Genomic DNA, 22958 nt, shown 5'->3' with positions numbered 1-22958 from the left:
TATCACACTGATTGGTAGTGTAAGCAAGTAAAAGGTGGGGGATTTGTATAGAAAGTACCTTAACATGTAACAATAGAAGCTTCTTTGACTTATACGTGTTCATAATTAAGTAGTCAGCCTCAGGCATCAAAGATTCACTCAATCATACTCCTCAAAAGTAGTGATGGTCACTGCATGGCCTAGATTAGCACCAGGCATTTCTAATGGAAATTCATTGAAGAGAGATGTTAGAAAGTAATGATAAACATTGCAGCTTCTCACTTCGCAAGATCATTCACAATAAAGTTGGGAAATTTTGATGCTATCAATTGTGTAACTTTTCAAGGCCAATATAAGTCAAGGGTGTAATTACCAGTTCAGCACCACAAATGCAGATATACTAAGCACTTTAAGTCAGCTATGCACCCTGAGCATCAGACACAAAGCTTATGTATCCCTGAATCTAACAGATAGAAAACAGGATACGACACTGTTATCATTATTTGCGCAGGGTGCTTGTTTTTTTGGGGGGGGCGGCAGCAGGCCTAGGCTGGCACAAAAGGGCAGTGAATGTGTGTGAGTAAGAAAGAAGCAAGCAGACATCTGGATAAACCAACAAATAGCCAGTGAGACAAAATGAGATTTAAGCTGTGTGTGTGTGTGTCTGTAGGGGTCCTCCAGGTGAAACTGCTGTGGACGTATTTGCATGAACATAGCCAAGCTCTCTGCTGGCACAATGTCCTGGTATGTTGGACAGGTGTGAGCTGTGCATGGTACAGGTGGTAGTTCCTCTTTGTAGTCCCTGACCATAAGAATTGGCTCTACCAAGAGTTTCACTGACACGTCCACGACCACAGTCAGATGCACTGTTGCTTCCTGAATGTGACTGATGTCTACTGGATGAGCTCCCTTCATGGGGATACTCAGGATTATAGCCCCATGCCAGGCCACATCTAGGTGTGGACAGCACAGTCACTGATGGAGCAGTGGAAGTACTGCCACTATGAGAGGTGATCAGGAACAGCTACATTGACTAAGAGCAGAACACTCCTTGTCCAAAAGTGTCATTCATCCAATCCATTGAATCAGCAACACTGTGGAGGCAGTCATGCACGTCAGCCTGTGCCACATCTACAACCCTGAACATTTGTCTGGAACACCTATGGGAATGTGCCTGTGCCTCCATGATGGCCCTAAATATATATTGAGTGACACAGGAAGAGACACCTGCACCAGACGAAAGAGGAATAGCAGGCCCCCTTCGAGCACCACTATCAACCTTCCTGTGTTGCACCTCACCCACACTTTGGCTCAACAGGCACTGAAGCCACAGTAGCCACACTTACCTGATCAATGGCCTCTCCCACCACCTGTCCAATGTCTGTGGTACACTGGAATGGGTAAGGGTAGGCCTACTGGCCATGTCCGATGGAATTGCATGGTATGTCTGTATGTCATCCTCAGTGTCAGATTCAACCTCTGCACCCCCGACTGTGCCTCTGTTTGGCCACCATTATCAGAGTCCACTGATACACTGACATCAGGTGGCAGAGGGCACACTCTCACTGTCATGATCACCTGTGATAAAAAGTAACAGACAGAGGAAAAAAATTAATACCTACAGTACTATATTCCAATATATGCTAACTAACAGAGCTAACACTAATACAGACAGTACAGCAATGCACAAAACAGGCCTGACATCAACATCACACACTACACATTTCTTCAAATTGTGCAGCAGTAGTGACATAAAAAAGTTTGGCTGACCATCTACAGGTGAGATTCCCCTCTGCAAGCCAGATGGTCCTGGAAGAAGTGAAACAAAAGGTAAGAGCTACATCATCACATGTAACAGTAAGACAGGGAGTAATGTTTTTACTCCTTTTATATGTCCATTAACTACACTTTCAACAAGAATGCGGCCGACCAAACCAATGTACGCTGACAAATGTAGCAATCTTCAACCCCCTCCCCCAAAAAAAATTAATGTGACACAAAAGTAACAAATTGACTTCAGTTGTTTTACTATATGAACATATTCAGCTGTTGAGATAACAAAGCCTACCTGGAAGCTCCTCCTGGGATGTGCTTGCTGTTTCTGAATCTGTTGCTCCAATATCCAGGACATGCTGCACTGCATTGTCCTATGAGTTGTCTGGATCTTTGATATTGGCCAGGAACTCTTCATTGGGTGTTAGTGGAGGTTCCCTAGCAGGCCTTCCCTTGGTAGCCATCTGGTCACAGCCCAATGCAACTGCTCTCCTCTGTGCAGGTGTGATTATGTCATTGGCATTGTGGTGCACCTGTTCATATGTTCTACGATGGTCACCCATAGCATTCAAATCATCCCACCACAAAAGGACGGTCTATCATTATTTGTGCCATAACAGGAACTCACCTTTGCTCTGTTGCAAAAAGAACACTCTATCCTTATTTTTGCCAAAAGAGCAACTCACCTTTGCCCCCCAAAAGAACAGTCTATCCTTGTTTGTGCCATAACAATAACTCACCTTTGGTCCCTCCCCCAAATGAACAAGCAAATGACACATTTTGCTAACAAACCATATTTTAAATGCTAAAAGTACTTTCAAAGGAACTTTCCCTGAAACATTTGTGCATATTTATCACAGATCATTCCATTCCACTATCAGGTATTGGTAATCATGTATACCCATGAAATGGTTGACAAACATGCCAATGCCATCAATAGACTTGCAAGTAATGCATACAGATAAAAGTGTAAAAGCCTTTACTTTAGATTTTTCTTAAATACATTCCAACATATGCATTATGTAGCTGCCAAAATGCAAGCATACCTTTTGAAGTTCTGTAATCCTCTGTACAAATATATCCAAAATAAGCATCTTCTGTGCAGTCTTCCCGACATACACAAGTCTCCCTAACATCAGCTTTTCTAGCTACACTACAGCTTCTGTGCAGTACACAAGTCTCCCTAACATCAGCTTTTCTAGCCACACTACAGCTTCTGTGCAGTCTTCCCAACATACACAAGTCTCCCTAACATCAGCTTTTCTAGCTACACTACAGCTTCTGTGCAGTCTTCCCAACATACACAAGTCTCCCTAACATCAGCTTTTCTAGCTACACTACAGCTTCTGTGCAGTCTTCCCAACATACACAAGTCTGGCTAACATCAGCTTTTCTAGCTACACTACAGCTTCTGTGCAGTCTTCCCAACATACACAAGTCTCCCTAACATCAGCTTTTCTAGCTACACTACAGCTTCTGTGCAGTCTTCCCAACATACACAAGTCTCCCTAACATCAGCTTTTCTAGCTACACTACAGCTTCTGTGCAGTCTTCCCAACATACACAAGTCTCCCTAACATCAGCTTTTCTAGCTACACTACAGCTTCTGTGCAGTCTTCCCAACATACACAAGTCTCCTAACATCAGCTTTTCTAGCTACACTACAGCTTCTGTGCAGTCTTCCCAACATACACAAGTCTCCCTAACATCAGCTTTTCTAGCTACACTACAGCTTCTGTGCAGTCTTCCCAACATACACAAGTCTCCCTAACATCAGCTTTTCTAGCTACACTACAGCTTCTGTGCAGTCTTCCCAACATGCACAAGTCTTCCTAACATCAGCTTTTCTAGCTACACTACAGCTTCTGTGCAGTCTTCCCAACATACACAAGTCTCCCTAACATCAGCTTTTCTAGCTACACTACAGCTTCTGTGCAGTCTTCCCAACATACACAAGTCTCCCTAACATCAGCTTTTCTAGCTACACTACAGCTTCTGTGCAGTCTTCCCAACATACACAAGTCTCCCTAACATCAGCTTTTCTAGCTACACTACAGCTTCTGTGCAGTCTTCCCAACATACACAAGTCTCCCTAACATCAGCTTTTCTAGCTACACTACAGCTTCTGTGCAGTCTTCCCAACATACACAAGTCTCCCTAACATCAGCTTTTCTAGCTACACTACAGCTTCTGTGCAGTCTTCCCAACATACACAAGTCTCCCTAACATCAGCTTTTCTAGCTACACTACAGCTTCTGTGCAGTCTTTCCAACATGCACAAGTCTCCCTAACATCAGCTTTTCTAGCTACACTACAGCTTCTGTGCAGTCTTCCCAACATACACAAGTCTCCCCAACATCAGGTTTTCTAGCTACACTACAGCTTCTGTGCAGTCTTCCCAACATACACAAGTCTCCCTAACATCAGGTTTTCTAGCTACATTATTGCCTTTTTATATGGTGTAGATTTAGGGCTGTTAATATGGTGAGTATGCAAATGAGGTGTGAACTCATTAGAACTGCTGAATCCCAAATACTTGGATCTGCATAGGAGATGTGAACATAGTGCAGGCACTGACTCAGTGTTTGTTGTTAATAGATGATTACTACTGTGAATGTTTACTGGTTGGGAGAAGGAAACCAGCATTGCAGGCTGCCTCACTTACACTGGGTGTGTCAGGTTAGATCTACACAGTGTTAGATGTAAGGATGGAAATGTAAGTAAGCTGCACACAAATCACAGGTTGTGCTCCTTAACATCCAACCTGCCCTTTATTTCTTGTCAAGTGCATATGATATTCTTCTGTTTAATATACTCACACATTTTAAGGTCAATGATATAGAATGGCTCGCACGGTATATGTGTCAAAGTAGTGGTCAGATAACTGAAGAATGACCAGCAAACACAGAAAGGTGAGACAGAGCTATATACCTCTGTGATCAATGATTGTACTACATCCAAAATTAATAAATGTACAAATAACTGTTGCATGGTTTTATATCACTGTAGATGATGTTGCAGTTGGTTATATACAGAATGATTTCAGTGCCTTGCTGCAAAACTGTGTACATGGCAAAGAGGGATAAGGCACTCATCCTGTGTTCTGAAGGTGCACTGGAGTGAGAGTTCAAACTCCAGATCTACGTAGACATATCTCACGTGAGCCATTATTTGTGTGTGTATGTCATGCACTGGTTTCCCTCATTCCAACTACTTGCCCATTGTTTTCATTTTGTGCCTTTTCTGTCTTAGTTTGTCTCATTTTTTTTTTTTTTTTGGCCAGTGTTTGTACGATGCAGCACTTAGTACAAACACAGGAAATGGAGTAGGCAAACTGGATGACTGGACCACCCAGAAAGTAGACAGGACCCAGACTGCCAAAAATAGAATCGAAACAGGATACATTCTGTTAAGTGTATGTGGTACTCTGCACAAATCCACTAAGCAGCATTGCGTGGTGCTTAGCAGAGAGACCTTAACAATTATTAGTAAATTAGGGAAACTCAGTTAACTAGTCCTGTGGTAGCAGGTGTAACGATAGGGCTGGAGTGTAGATGGTCTTGGGTTGTAGTACAGGGTGTGGAAACTGCTTTGACATTGCAGTTTTTAGCAATGAATTGAAAGATAGGCAAGTGCTATTCCAACCTTCTTGTGGCAACAGGTGTAAATGTAGGACTCCCATACACATGGTCCGGGTTCAATACAGAATATTCCATACACTTTTACTGTTGTTCCACTTCCCATTACAGTCACTCTCACTTATAACACTTAGGATAGTGTAGCTGATATCAGTTATATGTATGAGGGATGAGACACTAGTATTGTGTCAGTTATTTATTTATCTATGTGTTATCAGATTTATTATCAGATGTATAACTGTGGGTATACTGTGTACTATAGTCCTGTAAATGTAATTCTGCTATCTGCACTGGCATGGCCATTCACATCTGCCTAAGACACATACACAACTGCCTGTATATCCAAGAACCTTGCAATTGCAATTACAATTATGTAATGTCTCACTGCTTAGCACTGTTGCACTCTGTTTACCATCACACAGACATGGTGCTCAGGGGGTGCACACTGCAGTAAATGTGATAACTGGAATTAGTAAAAAAACATCAGTCTCTATTGGTCTATATCCATAGTAGACCTGGCAAGCATTTGTGGGGATGCTGCCAGGTTTAGGGCAGAGAGGTGGGGTGTCCAGGAGTCCAGGATATTCATTGGACTCCTAGTTAAGCACCATGGCCAAAGGCCTCTGCAGGAGGACTATTCTGGCTCCCAGTACAAGTCTGAGGCTTGAGATTGTTTAGCCTAGGTTGTATTCAGAACCACTGGTATTCTGTGCACTGGAGAGCAATGTAGGCACCATTATAATGACCTACAGAGGAGGAAGTGGGATACATTTAACTGCTGGACTGAGGAATTTAGGACTGCAGCCATCCCACACCTGTGTAAGTATCATCTACAGAGTACTTGTAAGACTTAGAACGTTGAAGATAGGCATGACTGGTATTCATAATTTTCTTCTGTTCTGTTCTTTTTCCTCCACAGCTGCCCATGATAGACAGTGCAATGTCCAAGCCCACAGGGCTAGATTGGTGAGAATGAGAGAAGCATGTGGTATGTACGCAGCAGAAGAGTACAGTTATTGTAGCATTAAAAGTTAAAGATAGCTTGTCTGGTATTTTATACAGTTGTATCACATTGAGCATGCATATCTCAACTGTAAAAGCAAGTATGCATGCATTAGTCAGTAGCACAAACCAGGAGTAAAATATTAGACTGTAGTTAGAGGTTGTGGGTTCAAATACCACACTTCACAACTATACAGTACTGTTATTTCTTCAATAATATTTAAACTAAAACCTCTATATCAGTGGCACAAATGCCCTGCTGTAAGCTGTAATCTGTATAACTGGAACACGTATATGTGCAATATATGCACGTCAAGAATTACTTGCTGCAATCTGTAGTATAGCATGCATCTCTTAGGAGGTGGCAGTCTTAAAATGTAAAAAGTTAACATAGAGGGTCTATATCACGTCATCGAATACATGAATATTGAATGCTCACAAGAGCGAATATTCACGTCTTCGACAACAGTATTGTGCGCCCCCCACTCCACCCCGCTAAATATATATTCCTACTCCAAGATCACACTAAAGTGAGGAAAGTGCAAAATTCCCAATCTGCACTGTACCGCAAAATAATATCACCGAATTCGAAGATGTGAATATGTGCTCTTGTAAGCATTCGATATTCACGTATTCGATGATGAAATATAGAACCCATAATAGAGTCAAATTGTTGTATTAATGCATTGTATGTCACATATAAAGGTACTAGTCTTACCTATTTTTTTCCTCTCACCCCAACCCTTATCTCTCTGTTTTATTTTTTCATTGTTTATTTCATATTATTGTTAATATATTTTTCTATCATTTTTTTATTTATGAATATTTAATTTTATTTTTGTTATACTAAAAATATTTTTATTTGATTGCATTTTTATTTTATTTATTTATGTATTTATATATTTTTTAATTTCATTATGTGCTGTAAAAATGTGTCCATATCATCTATATGTACCACATCAATAAGTGCTCCACAGCACAGTGAGGTAGACCTGCCCCACATGATCTAACTGCCCCCCCTTCACCAGCTCCAACACCGAGGCACAGCATGTCTGGGAGCCAGCCTGACATCACTGCTTCCGCTGCCCCTACATTACCTGTCCCCTCAGGTAGCACTGCCCCACAGGCTGGTCCAGTGGTACCCTTCAGGAGCAGTGGTGGAGGTGGTGATGTTACCACCAATGCTGAGTTGCCAGATATGGTGCCTAGGGTTGTGTACTGCACTCTTGGTGGACACCTACGCTGGCTGGAGAGGTTGCTCTCCCTCATTTTGCATAGTACTAGGGAGGAGGAGAAGGAGACATTGAGCACTCCAGCCACTGACAGAGTGGAGGTGACAGTGATGATAGTCCATTGGGTGAGGACTCATTTCTCCATAAAGGTGTTATTAGGATTATACTCTGCCCTTTTCTATCTGCAAACTCAATCTGAGGTGGGTTGGAGAGGAGCTTTCTGGGTGGGACTTGTGCTTAGGATTTTGGTTCTCATGGGCTGTAGTGGCAGGCAGCCAAGTCTGTTCTGGTGTTCTGAACTGGACCCATATGTTGAGGATAAATGTAGATGGATGACACAGATTGAACATTATGATAAGTGCATGATAAGTGCATAACTTCTTTTTTTTCTATTGAAACTTCATGTAAAATATATAGGCCTACTTTAATATGGCTGTATTTCTAGACTTAAACATACAGTATTCACAAATTACATTTAAATGAATCGTGATTTTACAATTCTTCCTGAGATACTTGAACAGGGATTTGAATCACTGGCCTGAAGATGCTTCAGTAATTACTTTATGAATCTAATAGTTTTCAAAGGATACTGTACTAATATAATTGCTTTTAAATTTCTCTGTCTGGTAAACAAACTTGTAATTTTTGGCCACCAAGTGTTACTTGCACATTCATGGTCTGATTATCTGAATCTTTTGGATTGAAGTCTCTGCTTTAATTATAATCGGGTAATTCTTAAGATCCATAATTTGGTGATAGCCATATAAAACTCTTTTTTACCCTACAACATATGTATCTTGAAGCATAATTACTATATACTGTAACTTGTACACTAACAAGTCTAGCTGGAGATTTGTATTTACCTTTTCATTCTGACTGCATTTCAAAATTCTTAAATATCCTGTAAAAATCTGTAATAGTAGATTTACTAAAGTCTATGCTTTCTGCATTTCAGATTTATACCTTTGCATACCCTGTTAGTGTCTAACTTCCTCTAATGTACAATAATCCTTATGTAACAGATTGACATATTGAGTCTGGCCTGTCAAGACTTGAGTATAGTAAATGACGACTACTTACTCCATTAGCTTATCTTAATAAGCCGGTTAAAAACAATGCTGTCAGTTTATTCAATCCTTCATTTTAAGGGTAATAAGGTGTGATGTAACTTTGTGAAAAGCCTTATCTTAATTAAGTCTTAATTATATATGCATGTTATTTATGCTAGTAGTAAACTGTCTAATGCTATTAGAAATGTATAACTGAATATGACTGAAATGTACTGAACATTTAAAATGAGTATGAATGTCCTTCTGAAAACTAAAGTGATGCATATTTATGCTGTGTAAGTGTTATTTCTTTAGTGTTAAGTTACCAGAATATGCCACCTTTTTTTCTGCCAGTATTATCTGAACACTGAAAAGCATAAACTGAAATCTGGTAATGTTATACATTCGTCTGAAAAGCATAACTTGAAATTGAAACTTCAGCTTAAAATTTACTAATATGAATAAATACATCTGAATCTGTATTTTTGTTGTAGTTTGACTCTAATCTGCATAAGTACAAAACACAAGCATACATTTTGAAAAAATATCTACTAATGGCTGTAGTCTTCGATCCTTTTTGCATATAAAACATGTATGGACCAACCCAGAACTTGCAAAATAAACAATTCAAAATAATCTTTGCTCTATAGTGCACCAAGTTGCTGCTGGGGATATTGGAAGAGCCACCCTAGTCACTTTTTTCCTGGATGTTAGTTGGTCCTTCTGGATTTCCCCACCCGTCTATGGTGAAAAGTCTGGGTGGTAGATGTAATGATGCTCCCTGACTGTATTGAAAAAAAACATGCATTCTGGAATAGCAAACTGGAAACTATCCAAAAAATCAAAACTGACTACATGTCTTTCTGTAGCAGTAGCTGCAAAGCACAAAAAGTGGTATCAAGTTCTTAAAATATTTGCAGCTTTATCAATTATAAACTTGTAATATTGCTTGTTGCCCTGATTTTCACTAGACTTCTGTGCATGAATCTTAAGTAACCAACCTGATGTACTGTAACAGATGTTAATACTTACATTTTGTAAGTCTGTAACCAAACAGAGTCTACTATGGTGAAATAGGCTAGAACTTGATCATTGAATCAAAACTTCAGTGGTATTTTTCCCTGTCATAAACTCAAAACTAAGTAGTAATCTAAACCTATACTAATTCACCATTTGTTTTATTTTTATATTTTTATGTTACTGTTTAATTTTTCAGTTTTTAATCTGAGCCTCTGGTCTTAAATTTTATTTGTTGTGCAGGTCTCCATCTGCCTTACATGTAGTTGTTGTAACTTAATCATATCATATCTCACTGTCATGACCATGGGCTCTGGATGTCCCCACCCTCACCGCAATCATGGTATCCCCCAACCTTTTGTGTCCATCACCATCCCTGTCTCTTGTCTTCTTTGTCTTGTCTGTTTGCAATTGCTTCCACACCTACCCAACTTAGCTGACCCACACATACCTATGTCCCTTCACCAACTCTCCTCCCTCTCTCAAATAAAAATAAAATGGGTACTGTCCCACAAAAAAAATGTTCCATACATAGCTCTCCATTTTGCACAGTTGTCTTTTTGACACATTTGATTTGGTCCAATTAGCTATACAACATGATTGAATTGTGGTCATCCCTCTATCTGGAGGTGACAGTCCAAATTCATTTAATATTCTGTACATATTTTCAGTTTATACTGCTAAAAAATGGATAGCTATGGTTATTTCCTATCTCCCTCCTGCACATTCCTGTATTGTTTTCCATTTGTTCTTCCCCTTGCTCGCTCCACATTTCACCACATTCCTATCTACTCCATTTTAACACATATAATTTGGTCAAAAATTAGAACCACACAAATCACACATAAGTAGCAGAAAAATCAATGGATCCCATCACTTTTTGGCATCTATAGTTGTGCAGCATTTGGCATCATGCAGCAATACCAAGCAATGGTGAGCAGAGTTACAATGCTATAGTTATCTCCTCTTAAATCCACTGTGCTATGCTAACATGCAGCAACACATGTATTAAAAATAATGTCATTGCATTGTACTGTTTATTCATGTGAAAATATTACATACACTTGGATATGAACCTTATATCATCTGGACTCAAAAAGAAATGTGTCAATGTGTTTACGCCTGCTGCCACACAGTCAGTTAAGCAATAGGTGTGTTTCATAGACTTAATACTAGCTGTCAGAATTTAACAATGCAGCTCACGTTTGCTCACTGCTTAACTACGCATTAATAGAGACCTTTACCAAAGCAGCTCTATTTGCACATTGCTTAACTATGCACAAACACTGATAAAAAATGGAAATGTGTATCTTGCATGTGCCAACACTTTGCCAACCTCCAAGCAAACCTGCTGCTCGCTGTGCTATGGGCAAGTACATATTATTATGTAGTAGTGCTGTTTACTGTCCATATCCTGTTTATGACATGAAATTACTTGTGGAAACATAATAAACAGAAGGTCCTATCCAACAATATGTCACATATTTACAATACAGCCATGTGTTGCCTCCACCCAAGCACTGCAACCCTGGTGCCTCAGTACTTTTTTCACACATATATCAACTACACTACATAAATTAATATATTGTGTGATATGCAATGCACATCAATCTAGCAACATGCAGAACTAGAACTATTGATGCATAAGCCTAAATAGCCTTATTTACAAGGCTATGGAATAAATCATCATGGACCTTATCCACAGGGACATAGGTGACCTTCCACATACTTGACCCAACCCATTTTGGTTCAGTCAAGGGTAGATCTTGCTTATTAAACCTAGTGGACTTTGATAATAACTCCAAACACCTGAATGAGGGATAACAGGACATATCACCTATGTTGATGTATCCAAGCCCTTTGACAATATCCCCCATTCAGGTATCATAGAGAAACTCTCCCATCTGGGAATTAACCCATACATTACTAGATAGATAGCCAACTGGTTCACCAACAGAATGCACACTGTCAAAGTTGGGGACTGCACCTCCACCACTAGACCACTTACCAGTGGAATACCACAAGGATCTGTGCTGGGTCCCTAACTGTTTGGAAACCATTTCTCTGAAGTCCAGGCAAAGATATATGGCCTGTGGATTACCAAATTTGCTGATGACTGCCAACTGGGCACACTCTTATAGAGTCCCCCAACATTGTTAACATATTACAGAAAAGACTGACACAGACAAATGACTGGTACCAAACCCACTGACTGAACCTTAAATAAAATAATCCTCATTGTCCCCTTTGGCAATGAAGTACACCTGCTAATTATGATATACATAGCACCCCTAAAAGTTCAAACAGTGTTGCGAGACTTGGTAACACATGTTGATAGCAATATGCACTTCAATCACTATGTGTCCATAGTGGTAAGTCACACATTGTTCATGGAACACTTCATAAATAATGGCATACATCCAAGAACAATGAGGTCATAGCTCGACCCTTATCAGACCACTAATTGAGTACAATGCTTCCCTTCTGTCTGTACTTCACCAGATGTCTGCAGCAACTGGAGAAAATACAGAGGTTTGTCACTAGGAGTATCCAGGGCCTGCAAAATATGATATGCATGGACAGACTGAAAGACTTGTCACTGTACTCAGTATCATGCAGGCTGCTGAGAGCTGACTTATGCCTCATCAACAGAGCAGACTCAGACCTTTCCCATCTGGAAATGCTGGACATCTGCAAATCAAATGGGTCAAGAATAACTTGCAATAGAAATATCAACCAAGCCTGTGACATAAACAGAATATGCTGTTGAGACAGATATATGTCCCATTGATTGCCACTCCTCTGTAATAGGCTCCCAGTGCATGTAAAATAGTGCTCCTCAATGACTCTATTCAAGTGCAACCTTCACAATTGGATAGGTGATTGTAAATTCACCCCGAGGTGGCACTTGTGTTCCTCATGGACAGTAGCTGTCAGTGCGGATCACAAAATCATTCTGCTAACAATGACTACCTATGCTCAATAAGGGTAGTTGTGTTCTTACATAGATAGCCTTGTAGATGCCCTACAGCCATTAGCCTAGTAACCTCCTATGAAGCTATGCAGCCCTACCAACATCTTCTTTCCAACATGGCCTGCTGATGTCATCCACTATAAGTTGTTCTGCAGCCTTATAAGAGAGACTGGTGCTGTGGCACGTGAGTAAAGTACTGAATTCTGTAGTCTGTGTACTTAGATAAGGAGTGGTTCTGTTCTCACTGCAAGTGACTGTGTGACTGTGACTGTGTGACTGTGTGAGTGTCTAGCAAGAAGACCAGAAGTGTGTATCCTGAAGTTAATGCTTCAATCCCATGGATTGTCAGTATTTTGATACTTGCACATGCCTACACATCCATTTCAAGCAGACCTCCCAACATCTTCTCCCTGACATGGCCTGCTGATGTCATCCAATATAAGCTGTCCTGCAGCCTTGTAAAAGTCAAACTTGTGCCGTGACACTTGGGTAAAGTACTGAGTTCTGCAGTCAGTGTACTTAGATAGGTTGGGGTTCAGGTCTCACTGTCAGAAAAGCAGAAGTTTGTATCCTACAGTTACTGCTCCATTCACATGAATTGTCAGTATTTTGATCTGTGCACATGCTTACACATCCATTTCATGCAGGCCTCCCGACCTCTTATCTCCCACATGGCCTGCTGATGTCGTCCACTATAAGTTGTCCTGCAGCCTTGTAAAAGTCAAACTTGTGCTGTGGCACATGCGTAAAGTACTGTGTTCTGTAGTCTGTGTATTGAGATAGAGAGATCCTGTTCTCACTGTAGTCAAGTGTGTGTGTGTGTGTGTGTGTGTGTGTGTGTGTGTGTGTGTGTGTGTGTGTGTGTGTGTGTGTGTGTGTGTGTGTCTAGACAGAAAAAGAGAAGTGACCATGGATTGACAGTATTTTGATTCTTGCAGATGCCTACATAACCATTTCATGCAGCACACCCAACATCTGGGTTTCCCAGATGCCCTGCTGATGTCATCTACTATGAGTTCACTTGCAGTCTCATAACAATCAGACTTGTGCTGTGGGGCATGTGTAAAGTACTGTGATCTGTAGTCTGTATATGTTAGATAGGTAGGGATTCTATTCTCACTGCAGTCAACTGGGTGTGTGTATGTGTTTAGACAGAAAAAAAGAAGTGTGTATCCCACAAGTACTGGTACAATACCATGGATTGACAGTATTCTGATTCTTGAATATACCTACATAGGATCATAGGAATTTACCAGGCAATTGACCCAGAGGTCATTTCAAGCCTAGCTATTTCATCTCAGTGTAATACCATAGATACTCTACTCAATACCCAGGACTGTATTTATTAATGACTGCCCATGTCCAGGAGGGTTGTGGCACTATCCCCAGTAAGAACTTACAGTTCCCCATCCACTAGTTCAGGTTCCTTTTGAACAGTGTCATAGAGGTGCTCTGCTTCATATGAATAGGCAGCCTATTCCAAAGATGCAGCAGTTGCTAAGATACAAATCTGTACCTCCAGCATGTCCTATTCAAGTTGCAGGTCATATTTAGGTCCCTGAAAGGGGTAGCTGTAGTTCCATTTGATTTACAGATTTGCAGCAACTTTATTAGGTTTGGGTTGGAGATTAATCTGTAAGCCAGTTATGTCTCCCTTAAGAAGAATATATGATACTGAGTATAGTGACAGGGACTTTAGTCGGTCTCTGTAAGGCACATGATAGAGTTCATGCAGCCAACCCAACATCTGGTCTCCCATGTGGCCTGCTGATGTCATCTACTATAAGTTCACCTGCAGCCTTCTAAAAGTCAGAGTTGTGCTGTGGCATGTGCATAAAGTACTGTGTTCTGTAGTCTGTGTACTTAGATAAATAGGGGCTCTATTCTCACTGCAGTCAACTGGAAGTGTGTATTTTTGTGCACTTGCTTGACATTATTTTACAGCAGGATGTGGGACATTACTTTTACCATCTTCCTCTTACCAGACTCTGATGATTTGTGAACCATCTTCCTCTCCCCAGACTCTGCTGATTTGCGGATATGCAGTATACACATCAGAGATGGGTCAGAGATGTCCTGGAGTCCAGGCACAAGTCACCTCATCCTTTCCAATACAGATTTCTGGAACAGGGCTTTCAGTGTACCCATGTACATCATGGCATGGCTTGTAGGACCTGTATTTTCTTGGTTTGTAACCCCTGGGGTCTGTCCATTTGCTGAAGGTGTCTGGTGAGGTACATGCAAAAAAGAAGCATTATACTGTATTAATGTTCAGATGAGGTTTGAGTATAGTGTTGTTATCATCCTCAGATCTGGGTACAATGGCCTGACTTCTGAGGTGCATGACATAGCCTTTCCACACTACTGTGGACACTTAGTCAAAATTCAGATTGCTATCTATGTGTGTTTCCAAATCTTGCACCACTGGTTTCAGCATCAGGGGAGTGTTGTCAATGGTGTATTTACTAGGAAATTACATGTCACATAAGGCACAAATCCTGACACATTCTGTATTTATTAGTAGACCTTGTGGCTTTGGCACCAATCATTTGTGTATGTTAGCCCCTCTTGTACTATAGTCACATTATTGGTGGACTCAATGACTGCAACCAATATACATGAGTCAGCAAATTTGTATGCTACTGATCATATTTTGGTAGCCTGGTCTGTTGAGAAATTTATTCCAATCAGTATAGGACCCAGCACAGATCCTTGGGGTACACCAGTGGTGACAGCTGCAATGGTAGATGTTGATTCACCAACTTTCACAGTATGTGGTCTGTCGGTGAGGACATTAACCATCTGGTGACATAAGTGTTAATCCCCAGCTGGTAGAGTTTGTCAATGATACCTGAGTAGGAGAGTTGTGTCCAAACACTAGGACAGATCAAGATAGGCATTATGCACTGTCTTACCTTCATGCAGGCCTATCACACAGAATCAATGGGCTGTGACAACATCACAGGTCATCTATAGCATGACTCAGAACATACGTCTACCTGACATGGTTTGATACACACTTCAATACACCCTCCAGATGGACTATGTTTCCGTAGAAAGGTGTACATTGATATGCATCCATCTAAGTGGGCTGGGACAGCACCTGATGCATGTATGTATAAACACATCCTTACTCTCCTGATCTGTGAGGTAGATCAACATGTCATTATGAACCTTCTCTAAATGGACACTAGCTATATCCTAGCTGTGTGAAGCATACATATGAGTTTTTGATGCTACATCTATGTCTGTTATATCTGTCAAATGTCCTCAAAGAGCTCATCTATGGCATGCAGGATGACACTATCCTGTGGAACTTGAAAAGACCAAGGCAGTCAACACGATCCCACAGTGAGGTATTAACTCCACAATGACATATGTGGCCATCAACACCTATATCACCAAGTGGGTAGAACAGTGGATCACATACATGGCATCTAAATATGTAGAAATGTGTGACATGACCTATATCTTGTGATCCGTGATCAAGTGTGTACATCAGGGCTGTCTGCTAGGCCCTTTCCTGCCCATGATTTAAATTACAGACATCAAGAATTACATACAAATCCTGTGTCTCAACTGCTGCCTGGAGGACTACAAATTGTGGGAAATCATTGACTCCATCTGTGATACTGGTGCATAATGCAGACAGTATCAACACACATCAAAGACTGCTGCCACAGCCATGACAAAACATAAGATGAAAAAATAAAAACATGTAGGCATTTGTTTCATTATGCAAACAAATGCACAAACCAAGGATCATGTAGACGTCACACCCTATCAGCAGACCAGTTATGTGTCCTGTGTCCTGGGATACATGATATGTGGAATGTCTACCATGTATCTACGGTGGTGAGTACCGCCTTGTATGTAACACAAATACTGAGTATGTGTAGGACATCCACATGACAGGCTATAATATCTTCACCATTGACAGCTTTCACTACACCAATACCTGAGTACAATGCACCCTTCCTAGTGTTCCTCCATACACACCTTCAATGATGTGTAACTGAAGTGTACACCTTTGCCACTGTGAGCTGTCATACATCTATTTTGTGCATAAACATTACTGTCTGATGCCATGGAACCCCCATTAAGGTGTAATGCCACATGCATATGTTATATCCATTTTGGTGATGACATACATAGCTGTTTAATGACATTGATGGCATGGTTTACATTTATGACAGTGTGGATTGTGCCATATATATACAGTATCTGCTATGCAGACTAGTCAACTAGCCTGTAGTGATCATAATGTCAAGTGTGTCTCTTCACACCTTCTGCATATGTTAGTGTCCGGAGAGTGTGCTTGATTACATTCATAGATTGCTGACATGTCCTAATAATTGTACAAGTATGTTGGTACAGAACCATTTGTGCTCACTCAGAAACACATATGTTGTGTCAGAGATATGGGAATTACTGGTGGAATTATTCTGATATTGTACATGATGGTTTTACTGTTGGCCATGAGGCTGTGTCTGTGTCCCACTTGTTGAAAGCCTCTGCTGACAATACAGGCACACTCAGGCAAATCAGTTTGCACAGCTTCACAATATGCACCAACCCCAATTGTATTTAACATCCATGATACATGTCCTCTCCATTGTTCATGTCTGGATGCTTATATCACATAGACATCCTTCACTGTTATATAATTTTGTGTGTCAGTCACACCATATACATTTGTCACTATGCAGTCCATACTGTGCCATGTGGAGATGTGATTAGTGTTCCTGCTGCAAATGTCTTCCTTTTACATTCCCTCATGTGTAGTACATTACAATGTTTCACCTGTCTTCCGTCCTGGTGTTCATCCCTTAACTTCATCTGTGTGTTCCTATTCAATAAACACACTTCCCATGACTGCTTCTTATAAAATGGTCCATACCCTTACAGATCATTGACACATCTTGCACAGACTGCCTGGAATGGGATTCCACAATACTCATCACTATATACACTGTCCTGTCCTTGCAGATGTACATTAAGTTAGGAAAAACTCTGGTGGTCCATGTGGCATTCTACATAATCCTGCTAGCCCAGTTCATAGGTTCATACTAGGCTATCTGCCCGAGGGCATTTACAAGCCTAGCCCATAGTTTTGTGGCTTACGCCACCCCTTTAGTATGGGGAACTATACCCATTATTTTGCTGTGCCTCTGAGCAGTGACACTGAGGTAATCCCTGGGGTATATCTGCGATCTCCCATCCATTGGTCAGGATTTCTCTTGAACAAGGCCAGCGAGGTGCTCTGCCTCACATATACCGGGATTTTATTCCACAGCATAGGGAGTCTTTGGGTGATGAATCTATCCCTCCAGCACGTCCTATTAATAGCCGTGTCGAGGTTTAAGTCTCCGCCCTTGTGGCTCTGACAGATCTAGATTTTTGAGGTGAAGCATATTCATCAAATCTGGGTTTGACATGGCCTTGTATGTTAGGCAAAGGTCACCTCTGAGCAAGCGGTGGCGACTGAATAGAGCTGGAGTTCTTTCAGTCGGGCAGCATAGGACAGATGTTTGAGACCCTTTATCCTTTTGGTGAGGAACTTTTGTGGCCTCTCCAGCTGCTGCAAGTGTCGGGTCAGATACATTCCGAATGGGGCATTGTACTCAATCATTGGGCTGATGAGTGATGAGTATAGGAGACTATGACCTCCTTGATCTAGATGAGAATCCCTTCATGATAAGGTGGGCAATGTAGAAGGTCTTCCTAACTACTTTAGCTACATGGGTGTCGAATGACAGACTACTATCAACCTGGGTCCCCAGGTCCCTGATAACTTCTTCTGTACTCAGTGGATTGCCACCTATTTGGTAGCTAGGGTAACCTTGTTTTTCGAAGGGTATGACTATGCATTTTTGGCATTTAACTTTAGGCCATGGCTCTGGCACCAGTTATCCGTTTCTGTGAGACCCTTCTGAAGGATATCTGTGTCAGATGTGTTTTCTACTATGGCAGTTTGCAGTCATCTGCAAACTTTGTCAGCCATAACCCTCCTGTGTTTGCTTGTACTTGGAAAAGTAGATGCCAAACAAGAGTGGGCCAGGACTGAGCCCTGTGGTACACCACTTGTGACAGGCTTTGAGTCTGACATGGCGCCAGCAACTCTGACCCTGTGGGTTCTGTCACTCAGCCAGTTTGCAACCCATCTTGTGATGTATGGGTTAACATTTAAGCTGATGAGTTTTTCAATGATACCCGAGTGGGTATTGTATCAAAGGCCTTCGCCAGATCGAGGTAGGCTGTATGGACTGCCTTTCCCTCATCAATGGCTTTGGTGACTGTTTCGAAAAAGTCAACCAAGTTTAGAAGGCATGATCTGCCTTTGACAAAGCCAAACTGGGATGGATCCAAAGTCTGCAAATTCCCTATGTCTTTATTTATGAGGTCCATTATGATCCTCTCCATGGCTTTGCAGATAAGGCTTGTCAAGCTAATGGGCCGGTAATTTCCAGGGTCGGTGGAGTTTGCTGGACTGTACACATACACTGTCCTGTCCAGTCCCTGCAACATGCACATTCAGTTAGGAAAAACCCTGGTAATCATTGTGGCATTCTGTGCAATCCTGCTAGCCCAGTTTTCTATGGTGTAACTAAGTTAACTATCTCTGTTGCTTTACATGGTTTCCTGGCTATCACAAAACCCTGCTGTTTATGTTTGAAGATGGGCCGTGGCATGAATATTTATAAAGCACTGCTGCTCATCGTGCAAACATTTAAACTGTGTGTAGGCCTCTCCCGAAGCCTACACAATGTTTAACTGTGTGTAGGCCTCGCCTGAAGCCTACACAATGTTTAACTGTGCGTAGGCCTCGCCTGAAGCCTACACAATGTTTTTTGAGTCCCAGGGACTGTTTAAGTTGTAATTTAAAGATATTAATTTTATCTATTTGTTTAGTTGAAGTGAAAGGTAGTTACAAAGTTTAGTATCTGTATTTACAGCTCTGAGAGTCTCCTGCAAAAATAATTAGATTTGGTAATTATCATAACAAATTGCATTCTGGAGTGTAGGTCCCTAGTAGGTGTGTAGTGCACCAAGATGTTGTCTAAGCTACCTCTCATGTCGGTGAAGGAGATTATGGGCTCTGAGGAGTTGTGTGTAGGTCAAATAAAATGAACTGTCAAATACAATGAGTTGTTCAAATAAAATGAAGTATTAACTTACATTTGTAAACTTGTATACATCATAGATAGAACTCTTGAATGAAAAATGCTTAAACAGGTTTACTTAACTTTATCATTCCTCATATTTCTCAACGAGAAGCCAGAGTCGCCAGTACTGTGTATCATTCATATGGCTACGCAAGCTCCAAAAGTATAGAATTGCTGATGCAGTGCTGTGAAAATGAGTGTGCATACTATAGCAGTAGCAAGACACAATCAAAGTGCAAATCTACTGCTTTGTACATTTTTGTGCAATGCAAAGGCTAATATACATTATAGAAAGAAAAATCCCAATGAGGCAAGCTAATAAAATCCCAACAGCAATCAAAATGAAAAATCCCAACCTGGAAGGTAAACGCTGACAGCAACTGATGTAGAAAATCTTTTATTGCAAAATAGAAACAGAAGTAAGCACTTTCGCGTTCAAACAAACCGCTTCATCAGACATAGTTGCAATGAAAATCAGAGCATCCTTATATACATACTCCCAAACAGCCAATTAGTCAATAAAATTCCCTCCAAAAACACAATTAAAAAAACAATTAGTAAAAAGCAGGTTAAAGCAACAGCTACTTACATACAGCATACAAATCTACACAGACGTATGTCTATACAATGTTTAACCTTTTCATTTAAGTGTCGTCATCCTTAAAGCTGATTTAATAGGGACTGAATCATTAAGCCCCATATATCTATCTGCCCCAAGTCTCAGGATCCACTTTAATTCAATATTTTCAGTATTGTAACTAATGGGTCCTAGTCTGCCATTGTCATGTATTTTTGTTTATTATTTGTTTCACCAAATTAATATCTTGTGTAAAAGAAAGAACTAAAGAAAGATGAGATGGCCTCTGGGATGAGCAGTTATTCAATGAGACGGAATATTCAGAATGATAGGGCCTCCCCCTTCTAGGACGTTCTCTATGAACTTTCATAAACACTTGATCAACCTCAGCTGTAGAGTAACCTCTGTGTATAAAGGCATCTTTTAGGTAGTCCAGTCCAGCGATACTGATTTGGTGAAACAGATAATAATCAACAGGAATTGGTCAGTGATGTTAGTGGATCCAGAAACAAGTAAGGTAGTAGGCCCTTCCCCCAAGTTTGTCTATAAGAATAGGAAAAATCTGAAAGAAATGCTGTGTTATACTAAGCTTGCACGAACAGCATTTACATCTTTGGGAGGGACACTGAAATGTAGATCTTTTCCATATTGTTAATTTGTGGATGAATCAAGATTTTTTAAGCATCCTGTCACTGGAAAACTTTGGGAGTTACGTCTGTCAGCTAATTGCAACACGGCTAATTTGGTTTGTGTTGCACACTGTGTTAAATGTTTTAATTTTTACGTTGGCAAGACTAATAGGAGACTGAGAGATAGGATTCAGGACCATGATTATTGCACTAGTAGAGGTGAATTATATAGTGCACTTGCAAAGCACACTCTACAGTTAGAAAAGGGAACACACTTTTTTTATTTCAAGTTTTATCTGTCATACATGACAATGGCAGACTAGGACCCATTAGTAACAACACTGAAAATATTGAACTAGAGTGGACCTGAGACTTGGGGCACATAGATATATGGGGCTTAATGATTCCGTCCCTATTAAACAGCTTTAAGGATGAAGAAACTTAAATGAGAAGGTTAAACATTGTATAGACATATGTCTGTGTTGATTTTTATGCTGTATATAAGTAGCTGTTGCTTTAACCTGATTTTTACTAATTGTTTTTTTAATTGTGTTTAATTGGTTGTTGAGTATGTATATAAGGATGCTCTGTTTTTCATTGCAAGTATGTCTGATGTATAATAGCAAAAATCCACAATGCATGACTGGTATGAGTATAACAAGATTTACCCACTTTTGGCTTTGTTTAATCACTTGGACTTCATTGTCATGATGAGAATGTGTTAATCATGGGTATATTTTGTGTTACGCACACCCATTCATTCATTATTGCTTAATTTTCATTGATAGCTGCTGAAAGCAACTCCAGAGAATACATATCATATATTATACAGATGGGAGTGAGCATGGTTTTAATTTACACTATTATGTGTATTACAACTCCATCCTTTTTTGCATGTTAACTGTGATTTTGTTTTCAATAAAAAATGTATTATTACATTATTACTTTCTCATATACAGTGTTATAAACAAATTAAATCAATGTGTCTCTGCTGATAAGTTCAGAAAACTTGCAGTCAGTTTATTATAATGCAAAGCACTTTTATAAGCAACTAACTTATACAGTCATATAATTAATATAGAATTTTTTCCTGTTCTCTTAACATGCAGTTAATCCAAGAATTGCTTTCCATGCCTGCATAGAAGGAGACAAAACTCCTCCAGAAATGGCTACAATAATGTATGATCACGTTCTGGTTAACTATGGAAATGGTTACAACAAGCAAACCGGCATGTTTACTTGTACCATCCCCGGTGTATACATCTTCAACTACTCTCTGCTTCCAAAGACTCATTCTACTGACACTGTTCTGTGGCTGATAAAAAATGGAGACAAAATGAACTATATTCACAGTATTAGTACTGCAGGGAATGCCCAAACAGCATCGCTAAATGCAGTGCTTCACCTCAGTGCTGGTGAAGCACTGTGGGTACAGTTAGAAAAAGGACAGCCTTGGACTGGGGATAACTCACTCTGTTTCCAGGGATATCAGTTGTTTTCAGACTAAGTACATTGCATTGGATTTTAGTTATTCATTTAATCATGTGCTGAAGTGATAGAGGAGAAAAGGTACATTGTAATTTTTAAATTGTAATGATTTCTGTTGCTATTTTTCAATTTTAAACAGAGTTTTCACTTGTTTTATGTTCTGCCTTTCTCATGAGTAGAAGTACATACACACACATAATATATATATATATATATATATATATATATATATATAGGTCCACTTCAAAATACTTACTTTCAAAATCCCTAAACTCAAAATACTGAGACCAAAATCTGTAAAGCTCAAAATACTGAAACTCAAACTACTGAAAACACACAGGATACCAACACTTATTATAGGTTCATAGGTTCATACTAGGCTATCTGCCCTAGGGCATTTATAAGCCTAGCCAGAATGTGTTTGGCTTTCGCCA

General features: G+C 40.3%; 1 protein-coding gene across 1 annotated transcript in view; it reads left to right on the top strand.

Annotated features, from left to right (window-relative positions):
* LOC122791809 (C1q-related factor-like) overlaps positions 1–22753 on the top strand; it is a 61973-nt gene extending 39220 nt beyond the window's left edge. Inside the window, exon 2 of the mRNA XM_044059766.1 lies at positions 22146–22753. Within this exon, the coding sequence (XP_043915701.1) occupies positions 22146–22543 (398 nt within the window). The 3' untranslated portion in view covers positions 22544–22753. The remainder of the gene's footprint in view (positions 1–22145) is intronic.
* Positions 22754–22958: the final 205 nt, after the last annotated feature.

The sequence above is a fragment of the Protopterus annectens genome, chromosome 17.part0 (genome assembly GCF_019279795.1).
Source record: "Protopterus annectens isolate FY-2018-M chromosome 17.part0, PAN1.0, whole genome shotgun sequence".
Taxonomy (NCBI): domain Eukaryota; kingdom Metazoa; phylum Chordata; order Ceratodontiformes; family Protopteridae; genus Protopterus; species Protopterus annectens.
The sequence above is the reverse complement of the archived record's forward strand: the minus strand, read 5'-3'. Positions and strand labels throughout refer to the sequence as shown.